Source organism: Pararge aegeria, chromosome 14, assembly GCF_905163445.1.
Source record: "Pararge aegeria chromosome 14, ilParAegt1.1, whole genome shotgun sequence".
NCBI lineage: Eukaryota > Metazoa > Arthropoda > Insecta > Lepidoptera > Nymphalidae > Pararge > Pararge aegeria.
In genome coordinates, this window is record NC_053193.1 from 17,956,784 (window position 1) to 17,975,406 (window position 18,623).

Sequence of the window (18,623 nt, forward strand, 5' to 3'; positions counted from 1 at the left end):
CTACTGCTTAATCCCCGAGTTGTGCCTCTAATAAACATAACGGTCGAAGATAAAGTGTTGACTTTAAATTTTCGTACTATAGTGGAACCCCGGTAGTCCGACAAACATTTTGCAGGGCAGTGTCGAACTATCGAATTCGTCGGATTATAGAGTACTGCCTAAGACCCCCTATAGTCCGGATTTTTTTACAAAAGAGTACCTTGTAATCCGACAAATTACAGATCCAATGATAAGATTCTTTATACATACATATTATATATACATATGTACATATATGTACTCTGAATTAACTGTTTAACAGTTTAACGGATTACAGGGGGCGCCGGATTAGACAGGGGCCGGACTACCGGGGGTCCACTGTAGTCATAAAATTTAAATTAAATAAAATAAATAAATATACTACGACAATACACACATCGCCATCTAGCCCCAATTTAAGCGTAGCTTGTGTTATGGGTACTAAGATGACTGATGAATATTTTTTATAAATAATATACATAAATACTTAGAATACACATATAAACACCCAGACACTGAAAAACATTCATGCTCATCACACAAACATTTTCCAGTAGTGAGAATCGGTCGCTGCAAACTGCGCCAATCGGCCGTCAAATTTAAATGGAAAAAACCAAACTGTTTTAAACTTAATTGTTTTAGTGAACTTAGACGTAACGTAAAATTGACAGAAAACTCTTTACCAGGAAATAATCAAATTTGTTTTAGATCTGACGGAAAATAGAGTACTATCATCTCCCAAGATCTTAAACGTGAAATTTAGTTCGTTCTTTTGTACGTCGCGTCGGTTGAAAACCACTCAGTAAGTAGTGTCTAAAGCCAGCGTAATGGTGCCGACACACTGCAGACATAAAACTAACGTTGTTTAGTAATAATATTAGGTTTACTTAGTTTCTGAATGGATTAACTTATAATCAATCTTAAACCTAAAACGGATTGTCTGTAACAAGCCTGTTATTTCCCAAGTATATTACATAAACAACCGACTTACTCGAAATTGACATAAGTTAGTGACATCAGTGACGTAAGTTTGTGACATCAGCATATCGTCTGCGAAAGGTAGAGGATTCCTAAGGTAACTTTGGACCTACAAATGCATAAGTTTAAAAAATGTGTTATAAGTTAATGCACACTTAATAATTCGTGTTTACTATAAAATTTATGAATTTTTTGGCTTGGCTGGGCTGCATCATCACTTACCATATGGTGTGATTGCAGTCAAGCAATTGTCTACATTTAAAGTCCTATTACAGTATTAAGGAGTACTTCAACGATAAAAATGCTTGGGTGTAAATTATTGCTCTAACCAGGTTGATTCTTTAATAGTTTTAAGTGACAATGTGAGATGGTGATAACAAAAAAAACTGGCTATGTTTTTTTGTGGGCTTCTTCTTAGACCAGGGCGCGTTTGGAACCTAGCTAACCTAACGTAGCTTTAGTTTTAAGTTGACGAATGTAGTTATCGCCATCCAACTCACTTTTATGTTATATTTTACATGTAATGTACGCATCAAAAGTGCCATCTATATGCCTATTTGAATAAAGGAATATTTGACTTTCACTTTAAAAATAAAACATGGTAGCCGCAGCGTGGCAGCGCTCTACCCACTCACAGTGCTTACGACTCGCTGCGAGAGGCTAAAAGCAAAAAGCCATTTCACAAATGTAAAAGGCGCGCAGACAATACCTTGTCTGTGTGTTTGCAGATAAGTTCGCGACTGCCGAGTGCCGCCTGCTCTCGAATGGTACCTAATAGAAAATTACCGCACGTCTTGTCTGTTTAGAGTTGTTACACGACACACTTAATAAGCAGTCTATTACAGTTTATTCGGAAGCGGCGATAGCCTAGTGGGTAAGGCCTCGGCTTTCCTTCCGTGGAGACAGAGTTCGAGCCCCGGCACGCACCACGCAACTTATTTATTTATTAGCTTTTCAAGGAAACAAACAGTACTATAACACATAAAAGTAATGCGTATTTTTATATCACATAAACCAATGAAGTTTCCACAACTTAGTTATACATATAATACGATAGCATTAACCACAATTGCTTAGCAATAAGTACAAGCGAAAATTATACAAAATTATACAAAAAAATCGGAGGTATGTGCGTTTTAATTTAGGCATTTTAAATATCACTTGCTTTAAGGATAACATCTTTCTTCAGGACATGTGAAGTCTACCAATCCGCACTTGGCCACTTGGCCAGGAGACCCGCCCCCTGTACAGGGCCTGTAATGGGTCGATATGATGATGATGACAGTTTTTTTTAATCCCGTCGAAACCGTTTCCTTTTATAGTAATCATTGACGGACCTAGCAGATGGTCCACCTGATGGGAAGTGGAAAACTATCACCTATAAACAGAGCAACTCTACACAGGGCATGCAAGGAGCACGTCCTGCTACATGCCGCCCTGTGTACATCAATTTAAGGCGTGGGTGTCAATCCTCATGTGCCTGTGTCGTAACAAAGCATTGCAGCAATGCTGCTTAGCGGCAGAAATAAGCTTCCCCGGACGAGCTCTGTCACAAAAAGCTATATTATTACTACTTCTTGTTTTCCTGGGATAGAAGCCTATTTTACTTGTCGCCTTTTCAAGTCTGTGTCAAAAAAGTCGATTGGTTGCTTAGTTAGAGCGTAAAGGAAAGACAAACAAACAAACTTTCGCTTTTATAATAGCAATACTGCAGTTGACCGCTATGTTTAACTTTATCTATATCTATGTAACTATATATCCATAATATATTTCTCTCTAAAACTTCTGGACGGGATATTTCATTTCTAGAAGTCGGATAACAAGAATATTGTTGTATTAGTGTCGTTAAATTCTTGACCAAGGTGACATATATGTTGAATTTTACCTTCAAGGGGATTTAGGGAGCTAAGGGGTCTTTATAGGGGATATTAGCGGATGTAAGGTAATTTAAACACGTACTAAAAGAATATATCCGACGATAGATCCATTGTCAGATTATCTCTTTTTTAGCATTTGCTAGAACAATTCTTGAGGAAGGTTGAAAACTTATGTAATTTAATTTTATAGGATCTGCACAATGTCGTGTGTTCTATTGTTTAACATTAGAAGGGGGGCAAAGTTACGCGGGTCATGAGAGTTGTATGAGACTAACTAATCACAGTTTGGACACACCGAAGTGGCGGAAAACCTCATTTTTAAAATTAATAACTCATGACAATAGCGTAATAGTGGCTTCAAAAGTCGTATTATAAAATCACGTGTTAGAAAAAAACAAAAAGAAAGTAAACTTTATAATAGAAAAGAGAAAAAAAAACATTTTTATTTTATTAGAAATGGAATGGTATGTTACATATTTAGATATTATTTCCACCTGCAGGGCTAGCACGGGCGGGAGATCCCCCGGTTATAACCCGGACAAGGAATATAATTAACGTGTCCAATTGTTAAAGCAACATGGAGTAGGAGAAGTTTACCCCTGTTTATTATAACACATATATTATTTGGATATTATTTCCACTTGTGTACCAGTACTCTGAGAGTTGATAAAGCTGTGGGAGAAGATACATTTATATCCTTTTCCCCAATTGTCCATGCGAGCCGTACTGTGCGATCATGGTCGCAGAGTTTATGAAGCTGTGGGAAAAATTAACTATCCCGGGGAGAAAAATGACACCATGCAAGCCGTGCTGCATATGCTAGCCTAGCTTCGGTTGCGTTGCATACGATAAGTGTGTTTCTATTGCTTAGATTTCATATGAAATCAAGAGTCTAGAAATCATAATGCCTACGCTGTTTCTGTTGGTCTCTAGCTTAAAAAAAACCTACCGACTGCCATTTCTAAAATTAATTAACCTAAAGCGCTTTAGTCATTCTCGATATTATAATTTACCATGATTTCTCAAACAACAGTTTTTGCCGCAGCAGCGAAATCTTGCGAAATATGTCAACGCAAGCGCACATACGATCACTTTGACAGCAATCATTTATATGGAAGTCAAAGTTTGACGACCTTTTTAGGCCAGGGACATTTTGGAAATGTAATTTTTACCTCTCCGCAGCTTTTTTTTTCATTTTGACTGACCATATTATCTGGCTGATCCTTCAATTATTACTGTATAAAAATTAAAAAAAGCTGCGGAGAGAATTTAATTACGAATATCCAAAATGGCCCTTGCTTTAAAAGATCGTCAAACTTCGACTTAAATATTTATGTAAGGAATAAAAATAGATAGTGAAGGTTTTACAGGAAACTTATCAGAAGTTGTACGCGCACGAAGTGTACGCTGCGCCAACGCAGGCATCCGTGCCGGAGAAACGGTAGAAAGCCCGGGCGGCGCGGGCCGCAGCCGCACAATGCCGGTTTTTTGCGCCGCGACCGAGAGAATTCCTCCATCAATAAACGCTAACGGAATTTGGAAATTGTTTGACGTGTGACAGACGGCGCGATTACTATGTTGCAGAGTGCGCACGTTACACGGCTACACTCTTGTTACAATCTATACTAATGTTATAAAGGTAAAGAGTTTGTTTGGTTCAACTATTGGTTCTCATTGTTTTTTTTTGGATTATCCATTTATAGAGGAAAGCTATGGCTATATAACATCTCGCTAAGACCAGTAGGAGCGGAGAGTCAGTGGAAAATGTTGTAAAAATAATTAATAACTAAGTACTTTTGAGAGCTTCTGTGGCGTGTGCCGCGTAAACAGTTAAAGTTATGTAAAAAATTACAGAATCATTCTCGTTTAAAAGTTATAAAGAAGTCCGAGAAAGCTAGATGCAATGCACACTTTTTGAATCTCAGCCTAGCTTCACATAATGTTTTTACGGGTAAGAATACGTACGATAGACGCTCAAGTTTTATATCTTTCCCTACGTGACCCCGTAGCATATAGCATGTTATGATGTTGTCCGCTCGCGAGCCGTTCGCCAGTCGGTGGGGACTTGGGAACGTGCCGACGCATCCCGCCTCGTCATTCTTTTACAGCATCACGTCTTGTGCTGACATGCTGACAATGTTAAGTAACGAGAGATAATGTTCCAAATCTTAAACTCGACTGCACTTTCAAGTTACTCAATGGTAGAACTTTTATTATACTTTTTTCTACTTAGCCCTTGAGTGCAATCACCTTTAAGCCTTTTTTACCCTTACATTTTGAATACTTCTTAAGTTTTGAATTAGTGGGGTTACTCTATATAGAGTAAACCAATAAATTTAAAAACTCTCCTAATTCATGTAGATCTATCACAATCATCATATCAACACATTAGCGGTCTACTACAGCGCACGGGTCTCCTCGCACAATGAGGGGTTAAGGCCGTAGTCCACCACGCTAGCCCAGTGCGGATTGATGGACGCCACACACCTTTGAGAACATTATGGAGAACTCTCAGGTATGCAGGTTTCCTCACAATTTTTTTATTCAGCGACTGGGATTCCAACTCGGCCTTCCGAAAGTGAAATCGTTTTCCTACCCACTTGGCTATCACCGCTTTTCCCACAGTTCTATCACATGCACCTGATCCCAAGTTGTGTAATAAACGTGGACGAAGAATGCGGTAAACTAATGAGCCTATAATGATGAAATTCAATCACGAAAATAGTCGGCGACGGCAGTTAAACCCAAACGTAGGTAACATAATCGCACGAGCAGCCTACGCTAGCCGCACGGCTTCCTGTCTGGCGAGGCTTTGTCGTTTTAGCTGCCGGCCCCGCTCCTGCTATTGTTTTGTATCCCATTATTAAGGTAGACGTACCTAAGGCCGCATTAGCCTTTTTCGTTTACTTGTTTTAGAATCTCAATATTCTTTCTTTATCCAATTTTGTCACGTGTCTCTTTCTTACTAAGCTCACATGATTAGTTTAACGAAATTAATAATAATTATTTATTAAGGTTAAAAATAATGGATATAATATTTATTTGAATGCTCTAACCTCTGCGGAAAGAAAACTTGTGTTACAAAGAGTAGGTCCTTCCTGATGTTAAAAAGGGTGCTTGTTTTTTTTAAACCTATGTTTCATCAAAGCTACATATTATAACCATTTAAAAGGAAATAATAAACAATAAGTAAAGTATAAATTGGGTAGGTATTTATGGGGTATTGTGATACGATAGAGTTATACAAACACAATATATCTGTACTAATATTAACAACTCTTCTGAAGAGTGTTTGGACTCAGATCCAAGACCCACCTCTAACTTTTCAGAGTTATAAGCATTTCATGCTGAAAACCGCACTTAGCATGCCCTTTTGTTACTGGGTTGATAATGATGAATGAAGAAAGGAAAATCCTTATCCTTCTCAAAGCAATAGATATTTAAGTTTCGAAATATTTTCTTTGGTAGGTTGTATGTAGGTGCTATTTAAATGCACCGAAAAGAGGAGAAATGGTGAAAAGCTTGTCTAAAAATAGAATATACAACTTTGTATGGGAAAATTTTAATTCGGCGTGGGTGCATTATAATATTAAGGATTACATGTACGTGTACGATAAAAAAGCTTGGGTATGAATTGCTCTAACGTCATAGCTAAACATTAACTCGACTGTGAGATGGTGATAGCAAAAAAAACCTGGCTAAGTTTGTTGTGGGCTCTACTCAGACCAGGGCGCGTTTGGAACTTTCGTAACTATAGTTTCAAGTCAACGAAAGCAGTTATCACCATCACCTAGCATTAGTGTTAACACTTTAGAATTTTGAATTTGAATTTGCAGACGGGGCCTAACCCTGAATCTCAGACAGCAATTAACTCTCACCCGGCATATCTTTCCTTTCGCTCGGGTAATCGCAGCGCCCGCAATCACCTCTCATTGCACCGCACAGATGTACAGACGTTATTTCGCAGCACGTTATTGTAATGACAACCGTCGGGATAGCGCTCAACTTGATTGCACTTTATTAGCGCGGTGCTGTTACGTCGAAGTGCCTAATAAGCTATCTCACTATTATTTTCGACAGACATAATATGAGGAGTTTATAAAATTAAACGCATTTATAGTATATGGATCTGAAGATTATTTGAACAGAACTCAGAGACGGTTTGTTAAAAAACGTTAAAGTGGGGAAATTATATTATTGATGCTGTAATATCATTTGATTTTATTGTAAACATTGATCATTAATTTTTATCATAACTGTACATGTTTTTTTTTTAAATAATAATGTATGACGTTTATTTAAGTGCTGTGCCTATGGCGTAAACTGAGTAAAGATTTGATTGATTGTCTAGTTTTTTTTTAAATAGATAGACTAGAACTTGACTGCAATCTCACCTGGTGGTGGTAAGTGATGATGCAGTCTAAAATGGTAGCGGGCTAACCTGTTAGGCAGCATGGTAGTCATACCCCTTATCGGTTTCCACGCGACATCGCACCGGAACACTACACGTATTTGTCGGTAGGGTGGTAACTAGCCACGGTCAAAGCTTTTCATTCGTCGACATTTATAGATTGCACAAAATGAAAAACATCTCTAGTACGAGCTATAAAAAACTTATTGTTAGACATTGTACTAGTTATAAGAAGCTTACAGTTAAGTTTTTATAACTTGCACTGAGAATTCTCTCAATTTTATACAATCTGCCCGCTTAGTGGATATGAATATTACTGGGGCATATGCGGGTGATGAGGATGACCCGTTTTGGCAGCTGGGGGAGCACTGACCTTGCTTGACGGAGACGTACTTCTCGTTGAGCGCGGCGATGAAGGCGGCCTGCGGAAGGCTGTCCTCCAGCGAGAACAGCTCGTCGCGCGTCACGGCCGTGGAGCGCGTCTTCAGCACCGCCTTGGAGCCGATGGGCGCTAGGTACGCGCCCGCGCCGTCGCGCAGCGCCAGCGCGCCCGCGTGGTACTCCGCGCTGAACAGGCACTCGCCCGAGCACGCGTCCAGCAACTGCAACACACCCGCAGCTCACAAACGATACGCCCAGCTAGGTGATAGCCTCGACTGCCACCTCACCCGGTGATGAAGAACACAGCTCGGTAGTTCACAAACGATACGCTGGGAGATAGCCCTTCGGCAGGCAGAGGGATTGGCTGTTATAATAAACCTATTCAGCCGAGAATCAGCTCAGTTCTTTTAGAAGAGGGGATGAAAGTGTTTGATGATTGTACACCATAACTCCGCTAAAGTTTAACCGATTTAAATAATTATTTTTGAACTAGATAGGTTTAGTTTTGGTTTAAATTTCGTGTAAATTTGATAAATATGATTGGAGATAGAGAACAGCACGCCTCACTTAAGGGTTAAGAATACTTAATACATAAACGGTTGCCACAATTACGAGGAATCAAATTCTAGGACGAAATAAAAAATGTTAGAAATTTTGTTGTTTATCCGTTAGCATACGAATCAACTAACAATGCGATTCATATTTTCTTTTCTATTTAGTGATTGGAACTGAGACGGATGGATACCAAATTATCTTTCTCCAAATTAACTTCCAAAGACGGACACTGACTTGGTTCAACGCTATCAACTAATATGTAGTGTTGCTATTAAGCCGCATAAAGCAGTCATTTGTTAGAGGGAATTCAGAGTATTTCAAATGACGCAAAACGGGAGTAGGTCTTTGGGTTGGGCATTTGCGATTGTTACAATGTTTACGTGATTTCAGGTTTCAAATGAGTGGGTGATTTAAGTCAAACGATTAAGCATTCGCGTACGAACGTAGGCAGAGTACCTACGTTCGTACGCGAATGCTTAATCGTTTGACGGCACTTCTTTGTCCTTAAATATCTTGCCACTACCGAAGCATCCGCCATACCAGACCAGAGAAAATTCATGAATTTTATATTAGATCCTTTTGTTGCTCGTTATTATATAGGTCATGTAATAGTGGAAATGGACACGCTGCTATAGACGCTGATCGAATGTGTAGCGCCAGAATTTAATAAAATCAATCAAATACGTCTAATAAGTCTTCAGACAGCAAATTGAATTTAGTACTCCTTCTACTCTTTCTACTCTTTCCTGTAGACAAGGAAGTACTACCAAGTTCAATCTGGAGATTTGAATTGAATGTATCATTAACTTCTGATGTAAGTGTACATACATCAATCAAACAAGACACCAGACACAAACTAAACAATTGAGATATAGCTTTTCTAAATAAATTAATAGTTATAGGTAATCTTTGTTATATTCCGTGACAGTTAGTAATAAATCAAAAGCAAAAAATGTGTACTCGCATAGCTATTACGTACGAGAACTTAAAGAGAACAATAAGTGTAGTGACAGCGCAATTAGCAGTGCGGGCGTGCGGTACACATGCGGTGCGTGCGGCACACAACCGGCACGCAGGCTGTGTGCGACTACAGACGAGAGATGTGAGAATCGATACACGTCGCGGTATTAGCCAGACTGGGAGAGACGAGACAGTCAGGACATCTACGTGTACAATTTTTCTTTTCAGAAAACCACTAAATATTTGGATAGAAGCAGCAGTGATATATTATAAAAATTAAGCTTAATTTTCTTATAGCTCCAATGAATGACCGAGCTATGTGACCCAGCTCATTGCTACCATGGCTTTAAAATGGGCGTAATCAATCATAATATCCGGTAAAACGTAAAACAAGGACAGAAAAAATCAATGAATGTTATGCCAGGAAAACTCACGAGTCTGGCCATGTTTCGATCTTTCTACATATATAATTATATATACTATTTTTAGTGTAATGAGAAAAAGATACTAACCTTGCCTCCAGCGCTTAGATATTTGTTATTGCAAGTGTGCAGGGCGTATTTCCCACCCTCATCTGCTCTGAACTCGAGGGTGAAGAGCGTATCCTCGCCCCAAGGCACGTTGGCGTCCACGTGGATCTCATCCAATGATTCGGATAAGTGCGCGAAACGCTTGCGGCCGATGGAGCGGAGGTTCACCTGAGGAGAACGATTTAGTTAAATATATTGGAACTACTACAACAGGGAACAATTTTAGATCCCATTTTATTCGTAGTTTATATTAATGATAGTTCTTCGTTTGTAAATAGATTCACTAGATCGTTGTTTGATTTGTTTATTTGTTTGTTGTTATTAGGTACACAAAACAGGTAATAACTAAAAGTAGATCTAAATATAAGTAATAACAAGTTTTGTTCTAAGCTACAACCCAAAGTTTTTGTACACAACTTGGAATTAAATTTAACAGAAAGTAAAGATAAAATTAAAGTTGGAACAAAAAAAAGAAACACTTAAATAATAATATATATATTATTTCCCTAAAGATTATGTGGAATAGTGCTTAATAACTTGATTTTTAAAAATATTTATCCTTTTGTTAAAAATGTCAATATTATGATTACTTGATACTAAATCATTATGAAGGCGGCACATGCGAACGATGGGATTGTAAAAGGAAGTATTGTTCTTGTAGACACTTAGGGCAAATGGTTTAAAATATTTTAATCTGGGATTAACGCCAGTATTTATAGTACCTAATGAGCGAGAGCAAGACGGAAGAATCAATTTGGGAGTTAATGAGCTTAAATAAGAAGATCAAATGAAAGTATTTTCGTCGAAATTGCAAGCTTGTGCATTTGCATCCCAAAGTGTACAAGCCTGTCATGGTAAGTTGTACGTTTATGGCTATGGATGATGATGATGACGATGAAATAGTTTCTATGAAAGATAGTAGCTTAACAAAACTATCTTTTATTTACTAAATTCGCATGAATAGTTAAATATATTCGTAGCCCCATATCTAAAATATCGCACCTGATTGATGATATTTGTCTCACAGATGTGAAACTGATTTGTTATATATATATAACTACTGTATTGTTTGAATGTGCGAGTGCCCGTTAGAATGTCCGTTTTATTGCAGTATGAATAATCATCATCATATGAACAGACATGCATTGCTGGACATAGGTAAATTTTAAGGTTTCTAAATTTCGCTAGTGGGTCTGGGTGGTCTACCAACGCTGCGTTATCCAGTGCGGGGTTGTAACTTATAACGCATAAAAAGCATCATAATATTGTAATTGTAAATTTTCAAAATACTAAGGTGCTGGAAGATGAATTACTTGACTATAAATAAAATAATCAAGGTATTTAAGAAAATATCTTATATAAATCAATCCGGCTAAGAAATTTCCAGACAGCCATTTCAATTTCCCCCACGGAAATGAAAATGCTTTATAATATACAGAATTCATACATGTCTAGTCTTCGAGACTTGAGCGCAAATGAGAACTTTGATGAGATGAGATTGAATAAAGCGTGACTTTCATTTACATTTGTGCGCAATCACTCTTAAATTAGGAAGCGTTTCACTTGAATTTTATAAGCATTTATTGGCTAAAAGATGACTGACGTTATTTACTTTGTATAATATGTAGGTAAACTTTCCAAATTAGAAAGTTATTACTGAGTATTTAATTCCTTCGGCTTTCAATCGCTCTCATTGATCGTAAATCGAATTCTAATTATTAAATGATGGTTTATTTTCCATTACTTTTTAGACACTGAGGTACTTAACTGTCTTTCATTTTTATCTTATCAGAGCATTTTTTTTTGTCTTGAAGTTAAACAATTCGTATCTTTAAAATATACTATTTAGGGAGTGAACTGGAATAACTGACATCGTTCAAAGAGCAGCGGCTCTGAAATGAAGCTGGGCGAGCCACTTATGTTGTAAGGGAATGGGCGGTGGTGCCAAATGATCCTGGATGGTAACCGCGCACTGAATACAGAAGCATCAGCCGACCACCAGCTCGATGGAGGCAAGATATCGTAAAGGCAAAAATCACAAAACCTGGGTACGCCCATGCACACAGTTCTAGCAATAATATAATAAATACCTTCAATAACACGAATACCACGATATAGCAATAGAAAGTTTGCTGTTAAGGGGCCAGTTAAACATGCTTCTCATTTAAGTATGAATGAATGAATGAATATTATTATTAAAATAACACTTTTATTCCACACCACAAAAAGTAAATAAAAAAAATAAAAGTATTACAAAACAACGTATACAATTGGGCGGCCTTATCGCTTCATAGCGATTTCTTCCAGACAACTAATGGTGAAGAAAACAAATACAGAAAATTTGTTTACCTTGGATTTGACTTCAAACTTTGCCATTTTATATGCTCATCTTAACTGTACATGAGGAAATAATATCTCCACGTTGTTGAAAGGTCTGCTCTGCCCAGGTATAGAAGAATAAATTATCTTAAGCTAATTCTCACCTGTGGTCGTGCAGCGAGATGTACGTGCCATAGTTCAGCGTCGCCAGGCACCTTGGCAGTGCACGTGAGCTTATCTGAGCTGGATCCGAGGAAGTAGCCTCTCTCCACGTTGCGCAGTGCCCACCGACCAGTTCCGTCGTCAGATACACTGCGCATATGAAAAAGGATTTTTACTACGGTTGTTAGATATCTGCGAACCAGTATTAGAAGAAATATGATTAGTTCCTTCTGTTCCCAAAGCTATTTCAAATTCACCATGATCCCTTATATCGACCTGTCTATATTTTAAAAGTATCGATTCAATTTTGTATGTACGCCCGATTTTAAATTTCAATCTAATTCGAAATCTTTAGATAGCAGATTTAATTTAACAGTGCTATCCTTATCTAAGAAGAAGGGTAGGGTAGAATAGGATAGCTAAGCTTAATTTAATCTCAAGATTTTGGATTGAATTGATTCTTAGACAAGGGCGATAGACAGGTCGATCAGAAGATAGAAATTGTATAGAATTCATCCGTGGTTTCATTTTGGCTCTCTTTACAAAATTACTTTCAGGATAGTTTAAGATTTGCTTCCGTATTCAGTTACTTTACTGTCATCTCTACTTAATGAACACTCGCCATATATCGCCACTCGGAATTTATATGTTGTGTATTAAGACATATAATTTCGCAATAGCAACCTGGCCAAAGAGTTAAAATAACAACTTCAGCCGGAGACTTTAGATTCGTTTTTTTTCTCGCCGATTTAACCCAACGTAACATTTTTTTATTATTTAAAAAAATTGGATATATGAAAAAGGGTATAAACAAAATTTTCAAAAAAGAGCAGATTGTTATGGAACTGAAATGCGAGAAATTGATGTTTACCACAACATTTTTAAGTCAAGCAGCCAAGTAAACTTTAGATATTTATGTCATATTACGTAGTGCACTGAAAAAATGATTGTACATCACACTTGAAATCTAGCTTTATTAGAAGGTACATTAAATATCACGTTAACCGTGCAATACCGTTCAAACAATTGTCTCTGTAGTCATAACAAATGAGAGACCTCGTGCTCGGCACAACAGGGGATTGGCAGTTAATTAAAATGCAGGCGCTTCGAGTCCCATCAAAGGGCGTAAAGATGAAGGGGAATCCGAGTGTCTCTTCATTTTCAAATCACTTTTGTACTCAAGGAACCATTAAAGATGGTTGAGATAGCTAACTGTTTGCTTTGAAAGCATTGAAATACTGTGGAATATAACAAAGACCTATTACCAGTAGGAAAAACAGAGAAAATGACATTTATATCTTATACTAATATATAAAGCTGAATAGTTTGTTTTTTTACTTGAACGCGATAATCTCAAGAACTTCTGATCTGATCTGAAAAATCATTTCAGTGTTTGATAGCCCATTTATCAGGGGGGTTATAGGCTATGTATCATCATGCTACGACCAATGGTACCTTAACAACAATGAAGAATGTTTCAAACTCGGGGTTTTTTTTCCTTTTAGGAGATTCTGCTGCGTGCGCTTGTTAAACGGTTTCGATAATATTATGTATGACAAAGATGTTCCCCTTTAAAAGTTAAAAAAAAGCAAATTATAAATTACAATTACAAATGTTGTTGTACAGTTACAAAAGTTAACTAAGTAGCTATATTACTGTCTCTAAGGTATTCCTTTATACTATAATAGTTTTTGTTGTTGAGAGTTTCAAAAATTGCTCGCTAGAATTTTACTAGTGGTAGATGTGACAGTCCGGAAGTTTATTGTACAAAGTAATAGCCATACAAAATGAATTTTTTGAGAGTACAGAATGTACCCTACAAAAATTAAGAAAACACAAAAACAATTACAACACATTGTATACAATTTAGCGATAAAGCGCTAAATAGCGATCTTAACCAAGTAAGAATATTCGTTTTGATTTGATTAGATATAGAGTAACAACACCAAAACACAACTAGGTACACCGTACACAAGTCGATTTGTTGCAGTGTCCAGTTTTGAATTTATAATGATTTGAACCGTTTGAACCGTAGTCATGTTATAAAATCGTACTCAACATAAGAAAGAACCACGTTTAATACATAACATGTTGAATAATGGGCACAGAAAGTCAAAATTATTACAAAAATTAGAAAACAAGCAAAAAAGTTAAAATGGCACGATGACCTGTTTAAGTTTATATCCCTGTTTAAAAGGGTAAATTCAAAATCTAAAAGTGTACCTAAAATCTTAATACCTAAAGATGAATTTGCTTTAAAATTAGATGGCCGATACTCAAAATCAAAAAGCAGTTTAAGAGCATTGTTATAAGGTTAACTTTGTCTTACTTATTTAGAAAATGAAGGGTAGGAGGTTCAATTGTGAATTTTAATGCGCGCGTGCCAAATAACTCATTGAATTATGAAAACCCTTAAGGGTTGGGGTTGAGCGTGTTTAGAAAAAATGTTTGTTGGTTGCTCCCTTTAAACTGCGAAAGGTAATGCGAACAAACAGCTTCTTTAAATCTATAGTAATATTATAAATGCGAAAGTGTGTTTTATTGTTTGTTTGTACTTTTTTTTACGCCCTAATTAAGCAAATAATCAACATAACTTTTGGAAGTCCTTTTAGTACGGAAAACAAACAGTTCCCACGGGATATGCAAAATAAACCTGAATGAAGAAAGCGGGCAACAGCTAGTAAAGAATATTAGTAATATGACTGGCGCAAATAAAAGATTTAAGGTAAATAAATAAGAAAATCATCATCATCATCACATCACACATTACCGGCCCAATACAGAGCACGGGTCTCCTCCCACAATGAGAAGGGGTTAAGGTTTGGAGGACTCCAAACACCTTTGAGAACATTATGAACTCTCAGGCATGCAGGTTTCATCACAATGTTTTCCTTGACCGTTCAAGCAAGTGTTATTTGAATTGCTTAAAACGCACATAACTCGGGAAAGTTAGAGCTGGAATTCGAACTCGGCCAACCGAAAATGAAGTCGAGCTATTACCCAATGCGCTATCACCGCTTCAATGTAAGAAAATACCCAAAGAGAAAGCAAATAAAGTCCAAACACTTGAGCAGTGAGGGATGATTCAGTTGAAGTCTGAGTCACGTGCCTTATTTATCTTGGAGAAATGTTCGACTTGTGCATGTCAGTTGTGACTTGTGAGTCACAATATCGATCACGAAGCCTGTCGTGCGGCCGGCGGAGAGGAGACGGTCGCATGGCGGTTAGTATTGATAAACAGTGCGGACTGCCAACTGATGCCGAAATTGTTTGGTTCAGTGTTCACTAGCAAGTTAAACGGATTGGATTCCAAGGATTATGTTCACATTTATAGCATCTGCAGTTAAGCAGTTTGTTTTGATTCTTATACAAGAGGTTCTTTAATTTGGTACTCAGCAGTAAGTCCATTTGGGAGTTTCTTCTTCTTGTCCTTATTCCACTCTAATAAATATTAATAAATAAATATACTATGCCAGTACACACATCGCCATCTAGCCCCAAAGTAAGCTTAGCTTGTGTTATGGGTACTAAGATGACTGATGAATATTTTTATGAATAATATACAGATAAACACCCAGACACTGAGAAACATTCATGTTCATCACACCAATATTTTCCGAGGACTCAGAAAGCAGGGTCGCTGCCTACTTGCTTCAACGGTGAAGGAAAACATCGTGATGAAACCTGCATGCCTGAGAGTTGTCCAAAATTTTGTCAAAGGTGTGTGGAGTCCACCAATCCGCACTGGGCCAGCGTGGATAGCCTACGGTCTTAACCTCGTCTCAATGTGAGAGGAGACCCGTGAGCAGTGGCGTGCACTTCATAGATGCACAAAAGCACTGCATACCCTAAAATTGATATATAACTCGTATAAAAGGAGGATTTTTGCCGTTTATGCCATTTTCCTGCTGTAGGCATACCCTGATAAGAAACCCAGTGCACGCCACTGCCCGTGAGTTGTAGTAAGCCGGTAATAGGTTGACATGATGATGAAGATGGTGATATATGATGTTATTTGAATTGGCAGCCGCAGCTTATAACCAAAAAACTGACTACCGGGCATGGGTTGAATAATCTGGACATATCTTAGAATGCATCATCCAATCATAAATAAAGATAACCCACAGACTTAAATTTGACGAGTCCTAAGCCGTGGGTTAGATTCCCACAACTGGAAATGTTTGTGTGATGAACATGATTGTTTTTCAGTGTCTGGGTGTTTATAAATATATTATAAGTATTTATGTGTATTATATTCATAAAAATATTCATTAGTTATCTTAGTACCCATAACACAAGCTACGCTTACTTTGGGGCTAGATGGCGATGTGTGTATTGTCGTAGTATATATTTTATATTTCTATAAATAAACTCAAAACTTTTTCGAAATTTGTCCTCAGTAGTTCTTAGCTTGGGTTGATTTAATTTAAACGTAGTTTGTGCGCGATTAATCGAATTAGCTACTAGAGACATAATAGGATTTCTATTCGTGTCCTATTTACTATGGTTGAACGTATAAACATAGTGTTTGCTAAACTGTGGCACTGATTGTAAGTAATTTGATGATGTAAGAACAATGAGAACTGCACGCAATGTTCGAAGATCAAAATATTTTAACCAAATTTAAATAGGATTAACAAAGGTTAATTTATCATCATCATCATCATATCAACCCATTACTGACCCACTACTGGGCACGGGTTCCTCCCACAATGAGAAAGGGTTAAGACCGTAGTCCACGCTGGGCCAGTGCGGATTAGTGGACTTCTCACACCTTAAAGAACATTTTGGACCACCAGGCATGCAGGTTTCCTCACGATGTTTTCCTTCACCGTTGCAGCAAGTGATATTTTAATTACTTAATACGCACATAACTTAGAAAAGTTAGAGGTGCGTGCTGGAATTCGAATACGGCTTCCCGAAAGTAAAGTCGAGCTCCAATCACTGGGCTAGCTCCTAAACCACTGGGCTAAGTAATATATTTCAAATTAATAACTATCTAAATCTATTTCAGATTTATGTACAAACACAGTCCAAAAAATGGAATGGTAAATCTGTTGAACAAATCCAAATTATGGAAATTGTCAATCCAAGTACTCTGAACCAGAATACGACTTCTATGCACGACCCTCAGAAGTCCGCTTTGAATGACTGACCTCTTCAATTTAGGGTTTCTTTAATATTTTTTATTATAATGGTCTTAAAACAAATACTGTGGAGTCTATCTCTGAAGTCGTGTTTCCGGTGAGTCAGGGACCACACGGATTAGTATTCGAGAGGGCTTGGCTCAGATTTATTGGTATCCGGGGACCGTCGCGCGATCTGGCGATTTATGTGCAGCGAGTGACGTCTGAGCGGTAACTACAACGGAGTTTATTTAGCGCTATTGCCGCGGCCTACCTTAAATATAAATATTAAAGAATGTAGATATAAAAATTGATGTTCTAAATACGAAAGTGTGTTTGTTTTCTAACCTAACCTAACCACCAATAGACTTATTTTTTGGTATAGATTCAATTGAAAAGACAGAGAGTAACAAAGGCTACTTTAAATCCCAGGAAAGCAAACAGTTCCCACGAAATTTGTAAAAAAGACCATAATAAACGCGAAACTAGTATATTGAAATGATGAAGCTGAAGAGTTTGTTAATCTTAAATAGATAAGTAAGAGTTAAGTAGAAAAGATACTGAGGTATGACGTTTTTTATCTACCAAATTTCACACAAATAAACCAAGAAGAAATTCCAGTGCAAGAAACCAGTTTTAAGTATAAACACAAATATAATGCGAAATAATATCCTTTGAGGCGTTTGTTGAATTGACAAACGTAATAACAAGTACAAAGTTATTCTTCAGACACAAAGCAAGCTAATATTCCAAAAACAAATAACAAATAGGTCACCAATTGGTTGCGCGTCAAATTTATAATTTCTGAATTTCCTCTGGTCTGGTCTGCGAGTTTACTCAGGTACTGGCAGTGTCTGCAGTGGAAGTTGGTTACCTGATTTGGAACTTGCTGCCGGGCTCCTTCTCCTCGGCCTCGCAGGTGACGTTGCCGAATGAGTCCACGGCGAGGTATTTGTCCAGGTGCGAGCGAAGGAAGATCATACCTGGAACAATAGGTACCATAAATCACTACGAACAAACAATTGTTTTCTGAATAAAAGGCCTGGACCCAGCACTTACAGGCTAACGATGATGATAACGGATGTGTGTGTAGTGCACTTCCCACGAACGCTAATTATTGATCCAAAGTGGAGTTAGGTTAAACACAGATACCACTCGTGCACGCTGTCTCCATTTCTAAACACTACACAGACCGCCGAATTATAAAATCACCTGGAATAATCGCTCAATGTTTCTGAGGCGTACGGATATATCCCAATCTAAGTTTTTAATAAGCCCTAAAGAACAGGGTTACATAAGACGACAT

At 37.6% G+C, this 18,623-nt stretch overlaps 1 protein-coding gene across 1 annotated transcript in view; it reads right to left on the reverse strand.

Moving 5' to 3' along the window:
• Nucleotides 1-18,623, reverse strand: part of LOC120629227 (protein singed) — a 61,585-nt gene that overhangs the window by 5,253 nt on the left and 37,709 nt on the right. The window contains exons 3-6 of the mRNA XM_039898095.1: nt 18,192-18,300; nt 12,194-12,341; nt 9,693-9,878; nt 7,658-7,886 (exon numbers count right to left, since the gene is read on the reverse strand). Coding sequence (XP_039754029.1) covers nt 7,658-7,886; nt 9,693-9,878; nt 12,194-12,341; nt 18,192-18,300 — 672 coding nt within the window. The remainder of the gene's footprint in view (nt 1-7,657; nt 7,887-9,692; nt 9,879-12,193; nt 12,342-18,191; nt 18,301-18,623) is intronic.